General features: G+C 40.4%; 1 protein-coding gene and 1 long non-coding RNA gene across 2 annotated transcripts in view; one reads left to right on the plus strand and one right to left on the minus strand.

The window, feature by feature from the left end:
* The window catches only part of brca2 (BRCA2 DNA repair associated), a 103,181-nt gene that overhangs the window by 17,720 nt on the left and 59,572 nt on the right, over positions 1 to 25,889 (plus strand). The window contains exons 9-14 of the mRNA XM_080197444.1: positions 1,240 to 1,363; positions 3,653 to 5,050; positions 5,818 to 10,755; positions 14,167 to 14,244; positions 22,071 to 22,149; positions 25,032 to 25,483. Coding sequence (XP_080053570.1) covers positions 1,240 to 1,363; positions 3,653 to 5,050; positions 5,818 to 10,755; positions 14,167 to 14,244; positions 22,071 to 22,149; positions 25,032 to 25,483 — 7,069 coding nt within the window. The remainder of the gene's footprint in view (positions 1 to 1,239; positions 1,364 to 3,652; positions 5,051 to 5,817; positions 10,756 to 14,166; positions 14,245 to 22,070; positions 22,150 to 25,031; positions 25,484 to 25,889) is intronic.
* Positions 20,910 to 25,011, minus strand: LOC145349100 (uncharacterized). Its single transcript, XR_013888057.1, has 3 exons — positions 24,164 to 25,011; positions 22,359 to 22,430; positions 20,910 to 22,136 (listed from the first exon to the last, which is right to left on the minus strand). It is a non-coding gene; the product is annotated as an uncharacterized LOC145349100 (long non-coding RNA).

Consider the following 25,889-nt stretch of genomic DNA (forward strand, 5'->3'; position numbering starts at 1 on the left):
CACTTTGAAACAGTGAGACAGCCCCTCCATATGGGCATTGGCTTAAATAAAGCTGTCCTTGCTTCATTGACCAGGTCAGAATGTCACCCCACAGTGGGTGTCTCAATTTATATTGAGATCGCGTGCTGGCCTCTGAAGATATGTTGACTTTCTTGGAGATAAAGGTCACGTTTTTTTTCTCCCCTCTGAACAACTGACACTTGTAAGGTGCAGACAGGGCTTTTGTTTCTTCTAAGGCTCAGGTTGGAATTTCGGATATATCAATGCCCTGACCTATTTTCTGGCCATTTTCCCACACTCCTATCAGAGTTATTAGAAGGGCCGAAGATTTTCATTAAGATGAATGTGATGGAATTAGTTAGAAATCCAGAAACTTAATTAAGTGACTTTAAACAATCAAGTTAATCAACTATTGGGGTGAACGTGATTCAGATTCAGCTTATATAAAGCTACTTTATGCAATATCCCTTGATGTTTCTGCCTACTTTGAACTAGTTCTTCAGTTTGCTAATTGTTGTCTGTTTTCCTCAAATAGTCCACTGTAAAATAGTACTTGTTTGTTGGATGGAATTAAAAATAGACAATATAATTTTTAAATTGCAATTTTAAAATGATACGGGCTAAGAAGGTAGTCTCTGTCCACTGTATACAGAATTTAAAACTTAGTTACATTATGACCATTAAGATTTTTTGTTACACCCTACTTTCTTTGTTTAACTGAAATGTAGCACAAAAATGATATGCTGCTGTTTCCATCCCAGCAGATGTGACGACATCTGTGGAGCGCGGATAGAGCTAGCGTTTCTGGTCTTGATGATTCTTCAAAAATCATCCAGGCTCGATGTCAACTCTATTCTCACTCCACAGATGCTGTCAGACCTGGTGAGATTTTTCAGCATTTTGTCTTTGTTTCAGATTCCTGCATCCATAGTAATTTGCTTTTATCCAGAATTTCTTGCGTTGGCTTGTGGGTCAATATATTAAGATACTGATCTGCCAAATTTCTGAGTGAGGAAATCGGGGAAAGGGTGGGGGAAAGCAAACTGCTTTGACCAGAAAGCTAGATAAATGGAATACTTAATTATATTATACAGTATGTTGGCAGCTGCACAGGCTGACTGATGAGCTGTTTGATCTAATAACTGGAATCAAAGTTGTACAGATATGAAAATAAGTTTTAAAAACCCTTCAATTATCTGAACTATTAACATTCTAATCAATTATTTATTTTGGTTGCAGCTTTTACACAGCAATTTAAATACACAATGCAATGCATTTGCTGTTGGCTTAAACAATGCCTGTGCAATGCCTGTAATTGGGGAAGAGGAAAGTGAAGAATTGGAAGCTATTAATCAGAGTTGTGGTAAGTGTAATTATTTTTCTTTAAAATTAGCTTGTATCACTCAAATTAAGTTAAGATCTGAGTCATTGAACAGAGCCTTGCCTGTGATTAAGAAGTGAGGAACAGAGAGGTCCCGTGAGATAGCATGACCAATCACTGGCGGTGAAAATGGGTGGGAAAGAGACTTCCAGTTTGATTAGCTACAGACCACTTTGAGTGCAGGTGTGCTGTCACAAGCTTCACAGAATTTATTGAGTTAATTGCAATAAGTACAAAATTGCAATACTTAGTAAAGGCAGTGGAAGCAGTTAGTTCACTCCAAAATGTTAGCTTGTGACTTCCAGTTGACTGCAGTGCTGTCTCTTGTTCTGTTGACTGAAGTCAATCTCTTTTTCTTCTTAATGCTGCATGCCTGACCAGAAGTTGCTACTTATTACCCCTTCTTGCCATTAACTCGGTGCATGGTCAGTAATATCCCTGAGCTGTGATCCAAGTGGCACAAGATCAGTGCCTGATTGGTCAGGTGGTGCGTGATTGGTGTCTAATTGATCACTTAAGGGAAGTGGTCAGTTTACTAATGTCACTTCCTGACTGCTTCCCTAAGCAGTCAGTCACTTCTGGGAACATTCTTCTCATTACCACTTTTCCCTGTTATTATATTAAGTTTATACCGTTTCTATATAATAACGAGGCACAATGAGGTAATTTAAAGTTTGAAGGGCCATCACTTATCACTTCCACCAGTGGCCCCCATCCAAATAGCTGTAGCAGTCTACTCCACTTTTGAGCACCTGACCTCGCTTCTTTAAAATCTTCATTCTCTACCACATACCCACTGCAAGTGTTTTGCCTAGAGATGTTTTCCTTTATGTCTTTCAGCATCTGCACTTGTAGAAAAAGCCATTTCAAAAATTAGTTTACATTTGTGTATAATCATGGAAACAGTGTATTAATCAATAACTATACAATATTCTGAGTAGATGTATTCAATGTAAGAGACTAGCATCACACCATATGAGCTTTTGGCTGTAGCTAAATCCTTAACTTGATGAGTAAAACCTTCCACGTTAAGAACTATCGGATCCTTCTTGTATCAGTTAAAAGGGCTCTTTATCTAGGGTCATTCCGAAACGCACAGATAACCCTCAGCTTCTTTTGATCTCCTTATTTAAGGAGGGATATAGTTGCATTGGATAGAGTTCAGAGGGCTGATACCTGAATGAAGGGTTGTCTCTTGAGGAAAAGATGAGCAAGTTGGGCCTATACTGAAGAGTTTCTAAGAATGAGATGTGATCTTATTGAAGCATATTAGGTAGAGCGGGCTTGACAGGGTAGATGCTGAAAGGATGTTTTCCCTCACGGAGGAATCTAGAACTTGGGGGCACAGTTTCAAAAGAATGTATTTTCCATTTAAAACCAGAGAGGGTTGTTAATCTTGGAAATCTGGACCCCAGGAAGCAGTGGATGCTGGGTCATTGAATATGTTCAAGGCTGAGATAGACACATTTTTGATCTGAGAGTGGACGGTCTTGAGGGATAGGTAGGAGAGTAGACTAAAGGCCACAATCAGATCAGTTTTAATTTTATTGATTGGCGGAATAGGCTGAGGAGCCAAATGACTCTGCTCCTATTGTGCTCTTATGTTAATACATCCATAAGTGACTCATTATTGAATTTTGTTTGGCAATACTCCTGTGAGGAGCCGTGGGACATTTTATTATATTAATGATGCTATATAAATATAAGTTGTTGAAGTTGAGTCATGTTTGCCTTGGTAGTTTAAGGCATCTAAAGAAGGAGCAGTAATGAGCTATTTGGTGCCCTTTCAAAAATCCAGTTTAGACGTGCATCAATGAATTTAACAAGTCTGCACTTTGCAAAGCTCAGTGAAAGTAGATATATTTGCCTCTTTATTTTCCCCTCGCCCCTTTTCTGCGAGACGTGATTGCATAAGCATATATGGCTCTCCTTCATGAGTGAGTCTGAACTCTAAATGTCAATCAGCTTTTCACTGCTGTGTAGTGGGCAGCCATTTCAATTGAGTCTGATTGTAGGCTTATCTAATGTCCATGGCTATGTATCTCCAACCGTTTACGTTGGGCAGCAATTATAAATAAGAACTCCTGCAATCTGAAAACAGGACTGGGAATTCAAGTCTTGATAGTTTTATGAATTGATGCAATACGTTGATAAGTTGATTCTTATTTCTCACCTTTTTTAACCAAAATTGTAATGTAGAATCTTCAGAAATGGCATACCTGCAGCTCTTTCAAGTCTTTCTGATAATTAAGTATATCTTATGTTTTTCAGTACTTGAAGAGGGCCTAGACAGTTTGCATAACATCAGCAAAAGCTCTGAAGATGGAAAGCTCTATATTTCTAACACTGTGTCAGATGAAGCATCGCCTTCCTCTAAGTCTACACATTTGAGACTGAGAAAAGTGAAATCCTATACTAGAAAACAAAAGAACAACTCTAGAGTTTGCAATTTTCAGCCAAACAGTATTAAAACTTTACCATCTCCCTCAGCTGATGAAAAGGGCTCCCTGGAGAGCATTATGGCTGAATCAAGCTACAAAGTGGTTTTTAGTAACTTGACACTCAGTCCAGTTGAAGACTGCAATACCAAACAGATTTTTTTGAATAAAAATAATTGCGTCAGTCAAAACCAGAGTCCTGATGCTCACTTGTGTGACAAAAGTTCAGGGAAAGAATTATCAGATCATAATATAAATTCTTCCTCCGACTGGTCACAGCTAAATCTATCAGAACTTGATGAGAACCAGGTGCTTAATAGATACTCTGGCACTGTGGATCCTTCTACAGATGCATTGGATTTGAAAAATGTGGATGATCCAGCACTCAGTTCAAGTGAAAACACTAATAATCAACAACTTGATAATGTTTCAGAAGACAATAAAGGATCTAGTTGTGTGCCCTGGAAAGAGATGAGCCCAATAGCACAGAGATCAATCTCTTATTCTTTAACAGGTGAAATAACAATGATTCATTATAATCATTGTGCAATTGCTGATGATTTCAGTTCAGTCAATGAAAGCACAAAGAATCTTGGAGCAGAAGTGAATGCTAGTACTCCAAATCATCCTTGTAGTAAAACGCAATTGTCAAAACCACCCGCTCCTGAAATTCCCCATCCAGATCGTTTTAAAATTGGTAATTCAACACAAATTCACCCACCTGTTGAGAGATGGCTGGACTCAGAAATTGCAGCAAGAAGACTTTTTCCCTTTTGCAAGGATGAAAGGGCACAGATGAAAAAGAGACCTGACCTTAAACGTAAAACAAACTTGATAAAGTCAGTGACTATTTTGGAAGATCCGAAAGTCATTTTTACCAACTCTGCCAGTAATGACAATATACCCATTCAAACTGCTGTAGCTTCTAGAATGCCTGGTGATGGTGTTTACTGTGTGACAGAGCCAGAAACTGCCAAAAGTACCTCAGTGGTTCTGGATTCGGCAAAATGTCAAGCGGATGAGGAAGACCGTACTTTAATGCTTTCCAGTTTGAAGGGACGTACAAGAAAATTCCTTTACTCTGTGCGAGACTCTTCAAATCAGCAGGTGCAGGACATATCTTTAGATGCAACTGAATTGCAAAATAGAGCACCAATTCTTCCTTTGACACTGAAACCTTCCTGCAAATCTCCTGCCCAAAAATCTGGAATGCAGCTTAAGTCTGTGTCAGGTATAATTCATTCCAATTTTTACTTATTTTGGTACATACAAAATGTTTTCAGTTTTTGATGCCCTTCATACATAATTGAAGTGGCTTTGTACTGATCATTACATAGACTGACAATAATCGTCCCCCTTGCTGTTAATTTTGTTTTTCATGCAATGAAACAAGCTTAGACTCGCGCTGTTCTTGAACTTGGAAACCATCGGGAAATTACAGAAACTTGCTTACATACAAAATTCAATTTTTACTAACTGTTTAAACAATGGTATGAGCATTAAATATTGGCTTATTGTACTAACTGAATAGATGGAAGCAAAGATAATATGTCACAAATATATAGTGTAAACCATCAACACCTAGCAAGTTGGGGATATGCTAGTAAAATACAAAACGTAATGCATGAGGTAATCAGTTATAGGAATGCATCATTATTTAGTCATTGCAAACTGCTGTGTACTCAGCACTGAGAATTTTTCATCCTCACATCTCAAGCCAACGTTAAGAAAAGGAAAATAAATGCGGCCTGCCCAGCATCTCCCATGTGATCGCCTTTAACAGTAGATTTTTCTTTGCTTTTTTTTTAAACAAAAATCTTCTATTTTAAATCATAGAACTTAAATTAATTTCACTTGAAGGACTTCACAGTTTTGGCAATGTATCTCTTTAGGAGCCAAATGTGATTTGTGTATTTGACATTGATTTCATATGGATAGTGTTATTTTGTGATATTTTAGGATTTTTAATAACTTGCAGCATACTTTTCTGTTTTTTAGCTACTTGCAAAGAAAACAGGGAAGCTACCAGTTGTGAATTTAATCCTGGCATCGATCTCCCTGATAAAACCAGTGAGGCATCTGACGCTGAAGCAAATGAAGCTGATGATTGTGTTGCAGGTTTTCATAAGAATTTTGAACATGTAGAAAATGGAGTAGTGCCTCACCATCTTAAAGATAAAACTGATAATTTCTCAGATGCTTCCTGTAACGGCAAGAATTGGGATAATTTTGTGACACCACTTAACAGTCGACCCATTTCTTGTAACAGAAGAGAACGTAGAATTTTCGCCACAGCCCATCATACAGTGGCTAAAAGACTTACTATGGAATCTAAATCGATGTTGACCCATAGATTTGGGGTCCAGGTTGAAGATGCGGAGGACGGTTGCGTACTTTCAGTTGTTAACTCTATGCAACCAGAGAAGATGTGTGTAATTGAAAATACTGTTGTGCCAAATAAGGGAAGATCTTATTTTGAGTTCAAATTGTCACCATTACCCGATGCAAATCAAAATCCTCCACTTGAGGATTGCAGTAAAACAAACCTTAAAGAAAACACGATTGCACATAATGATTTCGACAGTTATGATACACTTATACCAATTTCTGCACAATTATCAACTAAGCAACTATCTTGCCCTTCAATTAAAGATCAAAAGGCATCATCTCATTCCTCGATTGCTAATGTTTTGCACAAAACAAAGAAACTTTTATATGATCTTAAAAACTCCAAGAGAACTTTAAAAAGAGAGGCTGGTCTGTGTAAACCTCAGCAATTAAATGAAAATAACGAGATATCTTTTTTGGGGAAAGAGCAACATTTTGAGGGAACTTTTGCTGTTGACAAGGAATTGTCAAATGAAGATCAGAGACTTGACTTGTATACTTTTCTAGAAGCTGAAAAGAAGGAATGTTCTGTGAATACAGATTTCCATATTGGTAGTAAAAAAATTGCAGTGTTGACATCCACTTTGAAGCGCAGAAAATTGATTGCTGAAGTTGACAATGATGCATTGGTGCAGTCTTCAACAGAATGCGAAACAAAGTATATGACAAATGCTTTTGTAGGAACCAAGGAAATACCATGTGATGTACCATGTTCCATCATATCTGGTCTTGAAATGACTTTAAACAAATCCTCCAAATTAACAGAGGAATGTATGAATTCAAATAAGGAAACAAGGACAACTCTTTCTGCATCTGTCAGTGAAACAAAATTACGTGAGTTTGCTGAAATTAATCACTCTTCACACTGCATTTTACCGATACAAGAAAAGAACACAAATAGATTAGAATTGAAACCTGAAAATGCAGAAGTTGACATCAGTTCGGAGATAGCAATAAAAGAAATGTGTGCCGTTTCAGAAAACACAAGATCACTTGTATCTGGAGATGCTGAATCGTGTAATCTTGGGCCCAATTTCAGTTACTTTGAAACGACTGAGCAGCCTACAGATGTACCTGAAAGCATTTCTGATGGGAAATTGTTCAAAACATTTGAGAACGAGAGCTTAAAAGTAAACTCTTCACAGGAAGTTATCGTTGAATGTGTCAGTTCAAAAAATAGATCTGGCAGTCTCGACAGTAGTCCAACAATCTCTTCAACTGAAGCAGAGATTAAAACTGAATCTCCTGAACTCAAAGTTGTCTCAGAAAATGTTAAACAGCCCCCACTTGCCTTGCAAAATTTTGATTCCTCTGCAGGCATATCCCAGCCAAACTTACTTGAGAAACGTACTTGCTTGACTGTTAGTCAAACAGAACTAACAGAATTATTCAGCATTTTAGAGAACACAGACAGCCAGTTTGAATGTATGCAGTTTAGAAATCAATCAGCAGTTGATGTGACAAATGAGTATACCAACTTGCAGATTAAGAAGCATTTCGATCACACTCCCCAAGCTCCAATTCAGGATAGATGGAAGAATACTGATTTTGATAAAAGTTTGAATATTGAGCCTCCAGAGCTCTTGAGTGATAAGCCATCTAACTTACATCAGCAAGCAGAGTCTTCAAACACAGAGATTAGATCTGAAATCTTTCAAGAGAATACAGAAGAAGCAGAGCAAAAAACAGCTTATAAACCTGCTAATTCCTGTGATGATCTGAGCAATAAAGAGAAAGAGATTGCATCGACGGTGCTAAATGTCCATACAGATTCTATAGAACCTGTCTTGGACACTTATAAAGTGAAACCGGTTACAGTACTTGATCAAGCATTTCCACCCCTGAAAGATAAAGTGAGTTTTAAAGGTGACTATGGTGGTTTTTGTGCAGCCAATGGGAATAAAATAAAACTCTCTGTTGAGAGTCTGAAAAAAGGAGCAACCATTTTCAGGGACATTGACTATGATCAGACTTCTCAAATGCATAACATTAAAGGTTTAGGTTATTTACGAGAAAGCTCTGTCACTGAGTCTGAAAATGTAAGTGAGGAAAAATTAAATGGTGTTCAAAAAGCAGTTAAAACTAATGAGCTATACCAGCTATACGCAACTCTTGACAATGATACCACTCTGAATACTAAAATTGAGGATAATAAATTGAAAAATGAGAGTAAAGTTGAGGACGGTAATAAAATCGGTGATTTTCAGTCAGTAGGGAGCAGGAGGATAACTGTATCTGAAAAAGCAACCCTGGGTAGAACAATATATTTGACAACTGAGCAGAATGTGTTGCAAAAATCTGATGCCAAGAACAAAGAGAAACTGAGTCTACTTAGAGATACAATTTGGGAAAAGAATGTCTGGCAATCTAGTTACAATAGCATAAAGGACAATGGGAGCAACAAATTAGCTGACGGTAAAATGAAACCTGCAGATGATTTATTACACACAACTTCTGTTGGTCATTTCCAGCCCTTTGAAACTGCAGCTAGTGAGAGTAGTGATGAAATAAAATGTTTCCAGACTGCCAGTGGTAAAAGAGCCACAGTCTCCAAAGAAAACCTGGATAAAGCAAAACATTTTCTTGACTCTGAGGATCGCTGGAGTGAAAATTGGCGAAACTCCAAGCCACTGACACGAATGGCAAAAGATGCCCCGCAACAACTTGATAAGAACGTAGATACGTTTCAAAGTCATGTGGAAAAAACTGATACAAATATGCAACTCCACGATCAAACAGAGAGTAGTAAGACGGTATTAAATGTTTTGGTTTATCCCGAATCTATTCACAGTGAAAAAAATATCTCTCGGGATACTAATTTGATTCAAAATAATTTACTATTTGCTGCTCCAGGCATTGTAATGAAAGGATTCCAAACTGCTAGTGGTAAACTGGTGCCTGTGTGCAAGTCATCTCTCGATAAAGCCAAAGATTTATTTGCTGAGGAAAACTTGTTGCATAATACTATAAAAAATTCTGTTGAAACATTTCCGATCTGTCAACATACTGGCTCACCATCAATTCAGGGTGAGATAAAAAATGTAGTGAAGAGGCAGTCAGAGAATGACCATGATCCTGAAATACTTCATTCTTTAAATCCTAAAAGTTTCAACAAGTTGCATGATTTTTCTGTTCAAAGTGATCATACACCTGACTACTTGGACCTGGGCAATGGTGCAGAAATGAAAGGTTTTCAGACTGCTAGTGGTAAAAGAGTTAATGTGTCAAAGGTCGCTTTAGATAAAGGAAGGGCCTTGTTTATTGAAGAGGGTAATAAGTTCAGAATTCAAGATAATTTAATATCAATTGCAAAAGTTAAAAATGGACTGTCTGAGGGCAATGTTTTAAATGATGGAGAGGCTAGCCTTCCACAGAAGTTAGCTGTGAGAAGCCAGATGACCAGTCTTTCGGTTAAGCAGCCTTTGGGGTTCTCTACTGAAAATGGTAACGTTGTTTCAGTAAGTGACACATACTTGAAAGGTGGAAAAGAAAAATGTTTGGCTGATGAGCCTGGTGAAGACAAAATTTCAAATACTGTAAGTGTTAATCGAGATGAATTTGCTGGTGATGTATCTGAGCTTTCCCAACAGTTACTTAAAAGTGGACCTATTGCCTTCAGCACAGCAAATGGAAAGCCTGTACGTGTTTCAGAAGATTCGTTAAAGAAATGCAGACATTTCTTTAATGAAATAGAACTTAATGAAAAATTTGAGATTATGGACAAAGATTTGAAATCTAAGGAAAGTGGGCTTTCTGAAGAAACATGGCATCCTGATAGGTTTAGCGCAAAGGCACCTCTTGGATTCAGCACAGCAAGTGGAAAAGCAGTTCCTGTTTCTGATGGTGCACTTCAGAAAGTTAAGCATATGTTAAAGGAATTTGACGTGAATGGTGGATCTTTAAGTAGTCCAGAATGCTCAAAACGTACACTTCGTGAAAAACCTCAGCAGTTACTGTTGACAATGAGCAGCAACCAAGCACGTGAAGAAGAAAATTCAGAGGTGCTTCATAAAGTATTGAATGTCTGTACAGAGAGTATTTCGATTGTGCAAAATCCTGCTCAAGTAGACGCGAATGAAAGGGAGATGAATAGACATACAAGAAATTTGGCAACTTCCTCGAATAAACGTGTTTTCATGTCTGGATTTCAAACGGCTAAAGGAAAAGAAGTAATGATAGAGGAAAGTAGTTTAAGTGCAGCAAGAATGCATTTAGCTTCAGTTGAAAATGATGATAAATTGGATCATGCTACTGAAAGTTTTGATATGAAAACTGAAAGTAGAATTAAACCAACTTTCAACACAAACAGTGTATCTACATCTGTAATAGATGTATTGAAAAGTAATCATGGCATACATCCCAAAATGCTAGAAAATAACACGGGAAAAGAGGCTTTGGAGGGTTCAAAAGCACTGACGGAAGATGATGAACCTTTTGATATAACAGCAGACGAGGCATGTAGACCAACATATGATGGCACCCATCAATCCATTAGACCAGACTTAAGAACAGGAAAAAGGCTGAGACCAGAGGGAAATACTGCAAGAGGTAAATTATTAAATTTGTTTAAATAATTTAGGCAATGTTTGATTTCTATAAAGGCAGAATCCAGATGGTGTAAATCAGTTGAGTCCTGGACACACCAATGTAGACAACTGCAATGCACATTTTTGGAAGATAGAGCAAGCTGTTCATTCTACCTCAAATCACCCATTGACTCACTAAATATTGGCATAATTATACGCTGTTAGTTTATAGTGGATGCAGGGTGGCTCTTGTCTAACCTTCTGCTTCTTTCAACTACTGCAATTGGCTTTTCCTAACAAACCACCTCCATGTCACTCCTTAAACCTAGCTTATCATCAGCTAAGAAGTCCATGCATTGTAAGATGATAATGTTTCAGTTTAGTCCATATATGTGTATTTCCTCCTTTGTCTAATACTAATTTCCACCTTGCTTCCATTTTCTTTACCATTTGGGTGCTGCTCTGTCTAATCAACCTTTCATCTGCTTTTCCCCTGTGGCCATCCCATGCTCACGTCTGCCTTGAACTAACTGATGGTCTCATTCTGCTCCTTAGTATTTTGCACCAATCCCATTACATGCTTTTTAAAAAGTAGTCCAAACTGTGATATACATTGCTGTTGGTCATCCTGTCATCTCATTCTTGGGGTAAACTTCTGTCATTCTCTCTCTATATGTTCATTATCTCTTCTGTGCTCTCTCACCCCCCTGGTGGATTAGCAATCAGCGTGCTGTTCTACAATGTTCACTTCTGCAACTTCTTCATAGTGATATCCTCTAAGATAGAGCAAGCTGTTCATTCTACCTCAAATCACCCATTGACTTACTAAATATTGGCATAATTATACGCTGTTAGTTTATAGTGGATGCAGGGTGGCTCTTGGCTAACCTTTTGCTTCTTTCAATTACTGTTTTTTACCCAGTTGAGGAACGTGGGTGTCATTGGTTGGCCAGCATTTATTGCACATCTCTAGTTGCTCTTGAGAAAGTTAATACAGAATAATATTAATACAGAAGTTAATACAGAATAATATTGTCTCATACATTTAAGTTAAAGTATTTAATATAGGTTGAGAAAAGTAGTGATCCAAAAACCTAACTCTGGGAAATGCACAATATCCCTTTATCTTGTCTAACAAGGCTGTGTTTGCAGAAGCTACACTCCGTGCACACGCAGTTGCTGTTACGTTAGTAATAGTGACGTCCCAGGAAGATGCGCCCTTCAAAGGTGAATAGATCAAACCAAGACAGTAAAGAGACAACACTGTTCTTGTTCCCTCCTGCCCACATTGTCTGCTTCCTGCTTCCTTTGCTGTTCAAGCAGAAGGGAGTGAAAAGCAGAAAATTGCTGGGAGATTGTATACTGGATGGAATGAAGCAGGTGCATAACAATGATGTCAGTGGCATGTGAAACTCTGCACAGACTTGGTGTTGTGTCTCTTAAAAGTTCTTAAAGTTTGTTTATTAGTCACAAGTAGGCTTACGTTAACACTGTAGTGAAGTTACTGTGAAATTCCCCTATTTAGCAACAAGGATCACCAGTGGTCTGGAAAACAACTGTTCACCACTACCCTTTATGTCGCTCAGCCTGTTTAGTACCCATGCTGCCACCTTCTTTTCTATTCTATGGGCTTCAACTTGGTTGATAAATCTGTCATGTGACACTTTATTAAATGCCTTGTCATGTCTGCGTACCCCACTTCATCTGCATTCCTCATCAACGCTGTTACCTCATCACAAAACTCAATCAAGTAAGCTAAATGTGATTTGCCTTCAACAAATTTATGCTGGCTTTCTTAATTGCACCACATATGCTCGAGTAACTGTTAACTGTGTTCCTGAATTGTCGTTTCTAAAGATTTTCTCATCACTGAGATTAAACTAACTGACCTGTGGTTGCTGGGCTTATCCTCACATACTGTTTTGAACAATAGTATAACATTTGCAATTCCCCAGTCCTCCACTGCCCTGTATCTAAGGAGGATTAAAAGATTATACCAAGCATCTCTACAATTTCCATCCTTACTTCCTCTGTATCACTGGATATATCTGATCAACTTCAAGTACATCCAGCCTTTCTAATAGCTTTTCTCATACCTTTGCTTTATCAATTTTGAGCCCATACAGTGTCTCATTTACTTCCTCTTGGCAGTCTTGCCTTCCTTCACGAAGACGGATGCAATGTACGCATTTAGCCCATCAGTCATACCACCATGCATAAATTCCACTTTTGATCCCGAATCAGTTTCATTCTCTTTGACCTTTTATTATTTACATACATATAGAAGACTTTGGATTTTCCTTTTGTTTGCTGCTTGACTCTTCTCATATTCTGTTTGCATCTTATTTTCTTTTTCACTTCCCCTCTGAATTTTCTATATTCATCCTGCTTCTCATTTGTACCATCATTTTCACATTTGTTATATGCACTTTGCTACTTCATATTACTCCCTATTTCTTTCATCGTCCATAGAGTCATAGTCATATAGGTATACAGCACAGAAACAGGCCCTTGGGTCCTTCACATGTGCGTCAGTCAAAGGCCAACCACCTAACTATTTCAATCCCAACTTCAAGCACTTAACCCATAACCTTGTGTGCCTTGGCATCGCAAGTGTGCATCTAAATATTACTTAAACATTAAGGGTGTCTGCCTCCACCACCGTTTCAGGCAGTGAATTCTAGATTCCCAGCTCTCTTTGGGTGAAAAAGCTTTACCTTGCATTCCCCTTTAAAACTCCTATCCCTTACCTTAAATCTATGCCTTCAAGTCATTGATCCCTCCACCAAGGGGAAGTTTCTTCCTATCTAATCTATCTGTGGCCCTTATAATTTTATACATCTCAATCATATCCTCCTCCCCCAAGTCTCTGCTCCAAGGAAAACAACCCCGGTCTTTCCAATCTCTCTCATAACTAAAATTCTCCAGTCCAGGCAACATTGTGGTAAATCTCTGCACCCTATCCAATGCTACCACATTCCTATAATAAGGATTCCAGAACAACACAGTACTATCCAGGGAAGTTTGACACAGTTATACCATTTCTACACCTCTACTGTACCCGGACAAACTTCTTAAAGGCGGCCCATTGTTCTGTTACAGTTTTGCTTGCATATCTTTGGCTGCAGTTTGTTCACACCCTACTGAAATCTGCTCTTGCTCAATCAATAATTTTTATTAGTTTTTCCTTGTTCTTTTCTATAGCTAAATTAAACCTTATGATGCTATGAACACTGTTGCCTCCTTACACTTGATCAACTCATTCCCCAAAGCCAGATCTTGTTGGGCCAGAAACATACTGAACTCCATCCAGCCCTCCAATCTTTTACACTAGGGTTTCCCTTTGTATAAGCATGAAAAAAATGAACATGGTATTCACCTTTTTAAATAATGCTTAGCTGCTATTAATAAAACTGGATGGTTTTTGTTTCAGAGGAACCGCTACCAAAAAGACAACTCTTATCAGAATTTAACAGAACCATCCACAAACCTTTGATATGTAATCCTGAAGGTAAGCTGCTAATTCTGTATGATGACTTCTAAAACTATATTCTGATATTTTCACATGGTTGTGCTTGATTTCACTTAGATCTATAGTTTGCCACTGTTTCAGATTACCTTCCTTGTCTATTATATATTATTTCTAACACTCACTTAAACGTGAGGAATTATGCGATGCTGCTCTTGCATCATTTTTCTACTGTGTGGGCACAGTTATTGATTTCTGCTGAACAATAATGGCAAATTAAAGCTGTCATCCTGTGTTCTAGCCTTCCAGACTGTTAATAACCAACATGTGTGGTGAGGGAAGCTAGCAGTCATCATGAGTTACTTAGTGAATACAGGGCAGATTCCACTGAACTGACGTGCTTCTTATCTTTGAGAAAGCTGACAAATAAACCCAGGCAATTACAGACTTCTGTATTGTGATTGTACTGGGAAAAATATGATTCTGATCATTAGGAACAAACTTGCAGATCATCGATATAAAAGGAACTTAGTAAAGTCAGCGTGGTTTCATAAGGGGTGATCCTCTAACTAAAGTTTTAGAAAATGATATGTATCTGTACAGATTCTTTCAATAAAGTTCTGCATGAATGACTGTAGCCTAAGGCAGTTAGTATCCTAGGTAAATATTTATCTCCTATGATGTTACTCTTAAAATCAGTACAAGTAAACTTTCTTCAAAAGTGTGTAAGTGTATCCTAGACTGCTCAGGGAAACAAGAGGTGAAATTGCTGGGCCTCTGAGGAAATGTTTGTCTCTTCATTGGACACAGGTGAGGTCCCAGAGGATTGGAGGATAGCGAATGTGGTACTGTTATTTAAGAAGGGTAGCAGGGATAACCTGGGTAATTATAGGCCGGTGAGCTTGATGTCCGTGGTAGGGAAGCTGTTGGAGAGGATTCTTAGCGATAGGATGTATGCACATTTAGAACGGAACAATCTCATTAGTGACAGACGGCATGGTTTTGTAAGAGGGAGGTTGTGCCTTACAAATTTGGTGAAATTTTTTGAGGAGGTGACAAAAACAGTTGACGAAGGGCCGTGGATGTCATCTATATGGATTTCAGTAAGGCATTTGACAAAGTCCCTCATGGCAGGTTGGTGAAAATGGTTGAGGGTCATGGGATACAAGGGGAGGTGGCTAGAGGGGTAGAGATCTGGCTTGGCCACAGGAGACGGAGGGTATCTGTCGAAGCGTCTTTTTCCGGCTGGAGGTCTGTGACCAGTGGTGTTCTGCAGGGCTCTGTACTGGGACCTCTGCTATTTGTGATATTTATAAATGATTTGGAAGAAGGTGTAACTGGTGTGATCAGTAAGTTCACAGATGACACAAAGATGGCTGGACTCACTGACAGCGATGAACATTGTTGGGCAATACAGCAGGATATAAATAGGCTGGAAAATTGGGCAGAGAAATGGCAGATGGAATTTAACCCAGATAAATGCGAAGTGATGCATTTTGGTAGAACTAATGTAGAGGGGAGTTATACAATAAATGGCAGAACCATCAAGAAACACAGAGGAACCTAGGTGTGCAAGTCCACAGATCCTTGAAGGTGGCAGCACAGGTGGAGAAGGTGGTGAAGAAGGCATATGGCATGCTTGCCTTTATAGGACGGGGTATAGAGTATTAAAAACTGGAGTCTGATGTTGCAGCTGTATAGAATGTTGGTTAGGCCACATTTGGAGTACTGTGTCCAGTTCTGGTCGCCACACTACCGGAAGGATGTGGAGGCTTTGGAGAGAGTGCAGAGGAGGGTTACCAGGATGTTGCCTGGTATGGAGGATCTTAACTATGAGGAGTGATTGGATAAACTGGGCTTGTTCTCCCTGGAAAGACGGAGAATGAGGGGAGACCTAATAGAGGTGTACAAAATTATGAAGGGTATAAATAGGGTGAACAGTGGGAAGATTTTTCCCAGGTTGGAGGTGATGATCACGAGGGGTCACAGGCTCAAGGTGAGAGGGATGAGGTTTAACTCAGAGTTCAGAGGGATGTTTTTTACACAGAGGGTGGTGGGGGCCTGGAATGCACTGCCAAGTAGAGTGGTAGAGGCGGACACGCTGGGATCATTTAAGGCTTCCCTGGATAGTCACGTGAGCAGACTGGGAATGGAGGGATACAAACGAATGATGTAGTTGGACCAATGAGCGGCACAGGCATGGAGGGCCGAAGGGCCTGTTTCCTGTGCTGTACTGTTCTTTGTTCTTTGTCCGTAAGTATTGGGATTGAGAGTGTTTGTAGTTTCACTGAATTGCAGAATTGACTATCAGCTATAAGCGACTATAAGCTGTAGATATGACTATATTGATTAATGGCTTTCTAATGGAAAGATTCCATCGAAATACCAGCTTGAATACTGTTGAATAGCAATTGCTGTATTGCAAGATATGGCCATCTGTATATCTGTATAAGGAGAACATGCACACACAGCCGGTAAATGTATTTTTTTGTACTGTTTTGGACAAGTTGAGAGCGTACAGCTGAAATTTCTATTCTTTCCCAACTGTCTGCAGTCCACTTTTGAGAGGCAGATGTGTTTTTAACCCAAGTGTGTGAACAATTTGAATAACCAGCAGCAAGCTTTTCATAAGAAATAATGGATTGTTTATTTATGCAGTCACCAAAGTCTAATGCTATGACCCTCACACTGAGACACAGACACTCAAGGGACATAAAGTTGAAGCGAATTGTGTAGCTTTATAGGGTCTAAGCAAAAATAATGTTGTTCATCCATCATCATCGATGAGGACCTTGATACTTAGTCATTTTGAGGTTGGTTGCGGTGTGTCCGAAGATGACTGATCGGGCCAATTTGGGCACGGAATGTTTTGGTACATGTTGGTCAGACTTGTGTAGGCATTGTAGTTGTTGCGCTGATGGTTCTGGATTTGCATAGCTCGTGTTTAAGTTGTGTGTCAGCAATGCACCTTGCTTCATAAGCTTGACAGCCCTTGTGAATGAGGCAGCGCCAGGTAGGGTGGTTTTGTGCCAGCGTTTCCCAGGTGTTTGTGTCTATGTCCAGCAACTTCAGGGAGGCCTTGAGTGTGTCTTTGAAATGTTTCTTTTACCCTCCATGTGAGTGTCTCCCAGCAGAGTTCCCCAGAAAGGAGCTACTTGGGTATGTGCTCGTCTGGCATACGAATGACATGACCTGCCCACCGGCTCTCACCAGCAGTGTGTGGACTGATGGTAGACTCGCTTTAAAGAGAACTTCAATGTCTGCTACTTTGTCTTGCCATCTGATACGTAATATTCTGTGAAGACAAGTCATGTGGAAATGATTAAGCTGTCTTGCATGCCTTCAATACACAGTCCACGTTTCACGGGCATATAGGAGGGTAGTAAGTACCACAGCGCTGTAGACTTTCAGTTTTGTTGCTGGGCTGATTCCTCGACGTTCCCATACAGTGGAGCGCAGTCTACCAAAAGCAGAACTTGCTTTTGCTATTCTGCAGTTAACTTCTGTGTCAATAGTCAGTGCTTGGGAGAGGGTGCTGCCAAGATAAGTGAACTGGTCCACTGCCTGTAGTTTCTGTCCTTTGATTGTGATTATGGGTTCTGTGTACGGTGCATGAGGAGCAGGCTGATGCATAACTTCGATCTTTTTAATGTTGATGGTGAGTCCAAAGTTGTCACAACTGTGGAAAATTTGTCCAAACTGACTTGCATCTCTGGCTCTGAGCCAGCATACAGGGTGCAGTCATCGGCAAAGAGGAAGTCGCTCAGAACAGTCTCCTTTACTTTGGCAATAGCTTGAAGTCTCCTCAGGTTGAAGAGCTTCCCATCCACTCTGTACTTGAGGCTGATTCCAGCAACACTGTCCTGGAAGGCATCATTCAGCATGGCAGTAAACATCAAGCTGAACAGTTTGGGTGTGAGCACACAGCCGTGTTTGGCGCCATTGGTGACTGGGAATGCCTCAGAGGGTTCTCCGCCATCCAGTACTCAGGCCGTTATGGAACTGGCATACCATTTGAATGAATTTGGGAGGGCACCCGAACTTTGACATGATCCTCCACAGGCCTTGTCGGCTGACAGTGTCGAAGGCTTTTGCGAGGTCAGCAAAGGTTGTGTAGAGCTCACACTTCTGCTCCTGACACTTCTCCTAAAGTTGGCGCGCAGCAAAAATCATGTCAATAATCCCGAGATCTTTGCGGAAGCCGTACTGTGACCCTGGAAGCAGGCCCAGCTCCAGATGAATGACCAGACAATTTAGCAGGACTCTTGTGAGGGTTTTTCCTGTGATGGTTTTTCCTGTGATGGAGAGCAGCGAGATTCTTGGTCGTTGTCACATACTTGCCGATTTGCCCTTTCTCTTGTGGAAGCATCTTTAAGCTCCTGAGGAATGGATCCTTGCTTCCAAAAGGACTGGAACAACTCGGTGAGCTTCTCAATAAGTACAGGACCAGCAGCTTTGTAGATCTCTGTGGGTATGGCATCTGCCCCTGGGGCTTTGCCACTAGATAGCTGGCTGACAGCTTTTGTGACTTTGACTACTACCGGTGGATCATCCATGGCACTGTTGATATCAACCTGGGGAATTCTGTCTATTGCATCATCGCTAATAGATGATAGTCGGTTGAGGACGGCTTCAAAGTGGTCAGCCCGTCTCTGCAGGATCTGAGCCCTCTCTCTATAATGAGAGTTGTACCATCTGTATTCAGGAGGGGGGATCTCCCGAGAGATTGAGGTCCGTAAATAGTGTTGAGGGCTTCATTGAACTGTTTCAAGTGGTTTCTGTCAGCGAATCCCTGTATTTTATCTGCCTTGGCACTCAGCCAGGCATCCTGCATTTTATATAGTTTGTTCTGGACTGTCCTGCGAGCACTGGTCAAAGCATTTTTCTTGGCAGCTAATGATGGGTCATTCTGACAGGCCCAATGAAGATGGTGCTTTTCAACAAGTAGAGCCTGTATCTCCTTCTCATTCTCATCGAACCAGTTATACTGCTTGCGGGTAGAGGGCCTGAGCATCTTCAATGCAGATGTATGGACAGCATCCCTGAAGCGTTCCCAGTCGTCCTCAGCGCTGCCTGCGAGGTGTATGTCAGCAAGATTGATTTCTAAGTCTTCAGCCAGTGCTGAAGCTATGCTGGGGTTCTTTAGCTTGGTCACATTGATACTTTTCATAACCTTGCTTCCTTCGCCTCTTGGGTCTGATGCAGAGCCTCATTTTGGAGACAATGAACCTGTGATCTGCCCAGCAGTCAGCACCACGCATGGCCTTGGTCACTTTGACATCCTGTCTGTCTTCTGACAATGACATAATCGATAAGATGCCAATAGTTAGAATGAGGATATATCCAAGAGATCTTGTTACGGATAGGCAGATGGAAGGTTGTGTTGGTGATGAGGAGGTCAGGTGCTGCACAGGTCATCGTTAAGAGTAGGCCGTTATTGTTACATTTGCCACTCCATGCCTTCCAATGACTCCCTGCCAAGTTGCAGAGTCACACCCTACTGCTGCATTGAAATCGCCAAGCAAGATCAGCTTGGCGGTACTGCTCATTGCTGATAGTAGGGCATCTGGTTCTTAGTAGAACTTGTCTTTCATCTCGTCCGGGTTGTTCATTGTGGGGACATAGGTGCTGATCATGGTGGCTTGACTTCTGTTCTGTAGAGGAAGTTGTAATGTCATAAGCCAGTCGTTCACACCCTTGGGTAGATATCAAGTTTCTGAACAAGATGACTCCTGACAGTGAATCCAACTCCAGCATCGTGACCCTTGTTGCTGCCATGACTGCTCCAGAGAAAAGTGTATCCGCATCCAGTTTCAGTCAACTGACCTTCACACTCAGACACAGACACTCAAGGGACATACAGTTGAAGCGAGTTGTGCAGCTTTACAGGGTCTAAGCAAAAATAATATTTCATAATTCAAGTGATTGTTCTGGAAAGCACATGTTGTCGATCAGATAAAGATGCCTTCTTCCCTGAAGGGCAGTTTTAGGTGAACAGCCAAAGTTGATTCAGGATCCTCTTGAAAGGATGGAATTTCTGCATGTCATGAAGTTAGTTGCTTGTAGTCTTGTTTTTTATTCATTCGTAGGACATAGGCAGCATTTGGCTGGCCAGCATTTATTGCCCATCCCTACTTGCCCTTGAGAAGGTGAAGGTGAGCTGCCTTCTTGAATTGTTGCCGAGAGGCCAGTTTGCTGTATTGATGCCTATTTTCATCTTTCATCAAAAATGCAATAAGCCATATCTGGATTCTCAATTAGTCATGTGTGGACTGCACTGACCTAAAAACATACAATCTGATAGAATGTGTTGCTATTTTTGAGAGGGAATTTAATTTATGGAAATTAGAATCTGAAATCTAAACATGTAATCAGGAACATTAACATTGCCTCCCTTTAAGACCTCGTTGGGAAAGGTTCTCGCCAGTGAGATATAGACGTGCTCCCCATGAATAGGGAGCAGTCGACTTGGCCTTGGTTGTGGAACTGGAGGCCATTGAGGCCCCTCAGGAAGGCCAAGGGTAAAGGGGGGGATGTCCCTTGGGCAGTGCCAGATTGGCAGTGCTACCTGGGCACCTGAGCAATGCCCACTGGGCAGTGCCAGGAGTGGGGCTAATGTGGGGAGGGATCAATGGGGCAGGGCTAATGGGAGAGGGGCTAATAGGGGGAGGGGATCAGCTGCCATTCTGCAGTGATCATTGGGGGGAAGGAGCCCACTGCCACTCTGCAGCAATTGGTGGGGAGGGAGGGGGTCTGCAATCGGTCTAGGCGGTGGGGAAGATTGCCCGGGTCTGTATCTCAAGCTGTGGGCCCCTGCTATTGCAGTGGGTGGGGGAGGAGCTGGTTCAGGCTCCTGCACTAGTCGGGGCCTGACACCTTTCTCTTTGTCCATCAGATTCCTGCTACTGCTAATGCAGGAAGGCTGCACGTGCACATTACCCCCCCTCTACAGGCTTTCAGGCACATTCAGCCCTGCCCACAGGCTTCTGCAGCGAGCAACAGGCTCGCTCAGAATTTTGCAAGCAGTGTGTGTATGGAGGGGCCTGAAAACGTGTCCAGGAGACAGATCTGAAACTCTCCCAGTTTCAAGTCCACCCAGCACTTAGACAAAAAATGGTAAAATCACCCCCACTGACTGGAGTCTTTCCAAATGGAAGGTTGAAAAGCCAAGCAATTAAAGATGAAGCCTGTGTTTTGTAGTTGACATGTATTAAGCATATGTGTGACATTTGTCCCGATTTTTACTACCCAGCAATATTTTTCTGTGTTGGAAAGAGGTAGCCCCCAATGGTATTCTGTTACTGAATTAAATCCAGCAGTTCTGGAATGATGTGTTATTTTTACTAATAATTTTTTTGAGGAGCTGGAGTAATAGAGATGGGGGTTTGTGTGTGGATTTGATGTCATTTTTTCACCTGGTGTTCTCAATAGCTGTGTAGATTTCTTATTGATTGATTACTGAGATGAATTGAAATGTGGCATTTACAATGTGGTAACAGATTTTCCATTGTTAAAAAAAGTACATTTTAATGATTCAGCCAATAATGGTCCTTGTAAGAAAAAATGAATCATCTTTAAGCCTTGTCTAACGGAGATACACAATTAGTTTGCAGTTATTTTTGAACAAATAGATTTACTCCCAAATTTTCCACATCATGGATGCACTAATTTTACATTGTTTTAAACTATATTAATATTCCATTAACCGTAAATGGCAGTTCCATTATCCAACAAGTGGAGAAATCAAAGCTCTTTACAGTAGTATAGAAAAGTTGGAGATCTGATGCAGATGCTCAAATTTAGGGTTTTTAATAAGCTTTATTTTGTTTTATTCAAGGATGAAAATATTGAATTTATTTTTATTTCAGGAGTACTTTGTGATCGAAGGAAATTCATGTACAGTGTCCCACTGAATCCGGTCACCTGTGGTCCATCTAAAGACAAAAGGTACATACAGCAGCTTGTTTCAGAAATGAAATTTAACTCTGAATCAAAATAAAAGTAGAATTTTCATTTACTATTTTGTTACATAATTTATACATTTTGTTACATAATTTATACATTTTGTTTTCACAATAATATTTAATGCCCACAAAAACTTCTGTATTTTAAATTCAGTAACTGTGACTTAAAGATTTGTACAGGTTTGACATTACCTTTTTTTAGTTTGTTCTCATAATATAGCTGTCTCTGGAACGGTTAACGTGTATTGCTAAGCCCCTCTTGCCCTGAGAAGGTAATGATAAACCTTATGAAACCATTGCTAAAGGCTTGATGCGGCATGCTAAACCACTTTAAAGAGCCGTTAAAAATCACCCGCATTTATGGGTCTGGAGTCACTTGTCAAATTGGCTGAGAATGGCAGGTTTCCTTTCTTGAAGAACATTAGTGAACTAGATGTGGTTTTTTTTACATCAATTTAGTATATCAACTTTTTACTTCCAGATCTATTTTAAACTGTATTTGAATTCTCACTACCATTCTGCACTCTGAACTTGCCTTTTCTGGATTATTAGCCCAAACCTCTGGTAAAATAACCATTAATAACATGAACCATTACTGTACCTTCATTGCTTTATATAACTTCTGATTTAGCTTGACTTTCATCTGCATCAACACTAACGTACCACCCAATTTACCTTCTTCATTTAAGAGAATGGTTAAAAAAACCTCCTATCAGGTGTTTGCCAGTTCCAATTTGTATATCTCCGCTGGAAAATGTGCAGGACAGTTGATGATTAACCTTTATTGTTGTTAAGGGGCCAGAAGTCCCACTGTTGGAGTTGAAGATAACCCCACTTTGGCAGGTGACCAGACTCTGGGTTGCATTTTGCCATGCAGTACTGCTCTATTCAGAGGGCTCGCGGTTCACCAGCCTCAGCAGCATCAGCATAGGTATTGCTGGGACTGCATTGCAGGGAGAGGATGGCTCAGTGGTTGGGCACCCTCAAAATGGGATTTGGGGGTGCCATTGCCAATGCCAAATAAACAGGGCCTGACAGTTGGGGGTTGGGAGACTTTCATTGCATAATGACAGCAGCAGTACCACCCGAGACTTTCCATGGGCCATGGGCGGATATAACGGAGAGCCACACCCCAAAGAACCCTTTCGGAGGTGGCCAGGTTTCACCTAGCAGTCATAAGAACATAAGAACATAAGAAATAGGAGCAGGAGTAGGCCATCTAGCCCTTCGAGCCTGCCCCGCCATTCAATAAGATCATGGCTGATCTGTTGTAGCTCAGTTCCACTTTCCCGCCTTCTCCCCATAACCCTTAATCCCCTCTCTTATCAAGAACCCATCAACCCGCTTCTTAAAAATATTTAGCGAGGCAGCCTCCACCACTTCAACGGGCAGAGAATTCCAGAGATTCACCACCCTTTGAGTGAAGAAGTTCCTCCTCAACTCCGTTCTAAACCGCCTCCCCTTTATCTTGAGGCTGTGCCCCCTAGTCCTACTGTCTTTTTTGAGCGGGAAGAGTCTTTCCACCTCTATCCTATCCATCCCATTCATCATCTTATACGTCTCAATGAGATCACCCCTCATTCTTCTAAACTCTAACGAGTACAAGCCTAGTTTATTCAGCCTCTCCTCATAGCTCAATCCCCTCAACTCCGGTATCAGCCTAGTAAACCTCCTCTGCACTCCCTCCAGGGCCAAAATATCCTTGCGCAGGTGCGGCGCCCAAAACTGCACACAGTACTCCAGCTGCGGCCTCACCAATGCCCTATACAGCTGCAGCAAGACCTCCCCACTTTTATATTCAATCCCCCTCGCTATGAAGGCCAGCATCCCATTCGCCTTCCTGACCACCTGCTGCACCTGCAAGCTGGGTTTTTGCGACTCATGCACAAGGACCCCGAGGTCCCTCTGCACCGTCGCCTGCTGCAGTCTCAGCTATCCAGCAGCATACACATTCCTATGTGGGTAAAATGCCCACATAAGTGGCTTGATTTACTTACCAGTTGTATCCTAGCTGTTAGCTTTCCTGTCCACAGCCAGAAAATTCCAGTGTTTGATTTTGCTTCTCTCTCCGATTGTAAACTTTACTTTGTTTGCTATTACCATTTCCACACGAAAATATATAAATTTGTGTTCTGCATTTTGAGGTTTTTTGTCTTCCTTTTTCAATTTTATTTTACTTTATGGTTGTAGTAGCATGAAAGAAGGCAAAGTAACTTCTCAGTGATGGATCTGAAACCTTAAAACTGCGTGTTAAAATCTGCTGAATTTAAAATTCATTTTGCATGCGTATAACAAAGATGATTCTGAATTTATAAATTTCATACAAATGTCCTTCTGAGAACTTGTCACGAGTTCTAGCCCTTAAAGTAGTATCTGCAATGGGCCATGCCATATAGTTTTGTTGGTGGTATCTATATTGAAATGTACTAAGTATGTATATTCACATTCTCTCGAGCTTTCTTTGTCAGCAGTTATGTTTTCATGTTAACTTTCCCCTTAAGAATTTGAGCTGTCCTTTTTGGGGAACCCGGGATGGTTCAGCCTGCAGTTTTTTTTCCACAGAACTCTTTGCTGCTATTAAGTTGATTTTCTATCTAGTGGGCATATTTGAATAAAGGATTCAGGAAGTAGTCTTATTCATCCCTAACCAACCGTAGCAAAATGAATCCTCTTTGACAATTGTAAGTGAAAATCCTAGTTGAACCTGAAATTTAAACTTGGGATCCAGTTTGGGTTCTTAACATTACAATGCGAGTGCAATTAGAGGTTTAAATAAAACATTTATAATAGAAGTAGTCTTGACTGAAACACAATTGGGTTCAGAAGGAAGCCTTGTATTGATTTTTTTTTTATATATTTCAATAGCATTTCAAATAGAATTCATCAGCAGTCAATTTCTCCTAATATCACATTCCCTGTGCAAGAAAACTCAATTCAGCATAATGTATGCCTTCAATATGAAGCCAAGTCATTGAAAGGACAAGCTGCAGTATTCAAACCTCCATTCCAAAGGCACTCGAGTGGCTGTATTCAACAGAACAGCAGCAGACAGACTACATCGAAGCCAGCAAAAGTTTTTATCCCACCATTCAAAACTGTTCGAAACTCTACTCAAATGGAAACTAAAGAGAATGTGAAAATTGTTAGTTCTCCAATACAAACTGAAATTGGAAATATTATGAAGGCCAGTAACTGCAATAAACATTTGCAAGACAATGGCATGTTAAATGATGATTCAGTGACAGTTGGATGTGTTGAAGATGATAAACTCCAATCAGTGTCTGATATTTCAGAAGAACTTCAAGCCAATTCTGAAGGTAATATTGCACTGTTATTTATTTTTGTCACTTGTTTTCCATTAAATTGAGAAACTCAAAATTAATGGATACAATCTACAGACCTAAAGATGTGTCGGTTAGGTTGATTGGTCATGCTATATTGACCCCAGTGTCAAGGAATTAGCAGGGTAGGTATGTGGGGTTACGGGAATAGGGCCTAGGTGGGATTGTGGTTGATGCAGACTCAGTGGGCTCAATGGCCTCCTGCAACATTGGGATTCTATGATTATAAATTTACAAATGGATAAGGTCTCTTAAATGGGACATGTTGATTACATGATACCAAATTTGAACTTTAAAGACCTGTAGATTATAGAAAGAAAGAAAATTCCTTATTCCTAAAGTTATTTGTGCAAATCTTTATTGCACACTCTATAAAACCTTA

Source organism: Carcharhinus amblyrhynchos, chromosome 10 (assembly GCF_965287045.1).
Source record: "Carcharhinus amblyrhynchos chromosome 10, sCarAmb.v2.hapA, whole genome shotgun sequence".
Lineage (NCBI taxonomy): Eukaryota > Metazoa > Chordata > Chondrichthyes > Carcharhiniformes > Carcharhinidae > Carcharhinus > Carcharhinus amblyrhynchos.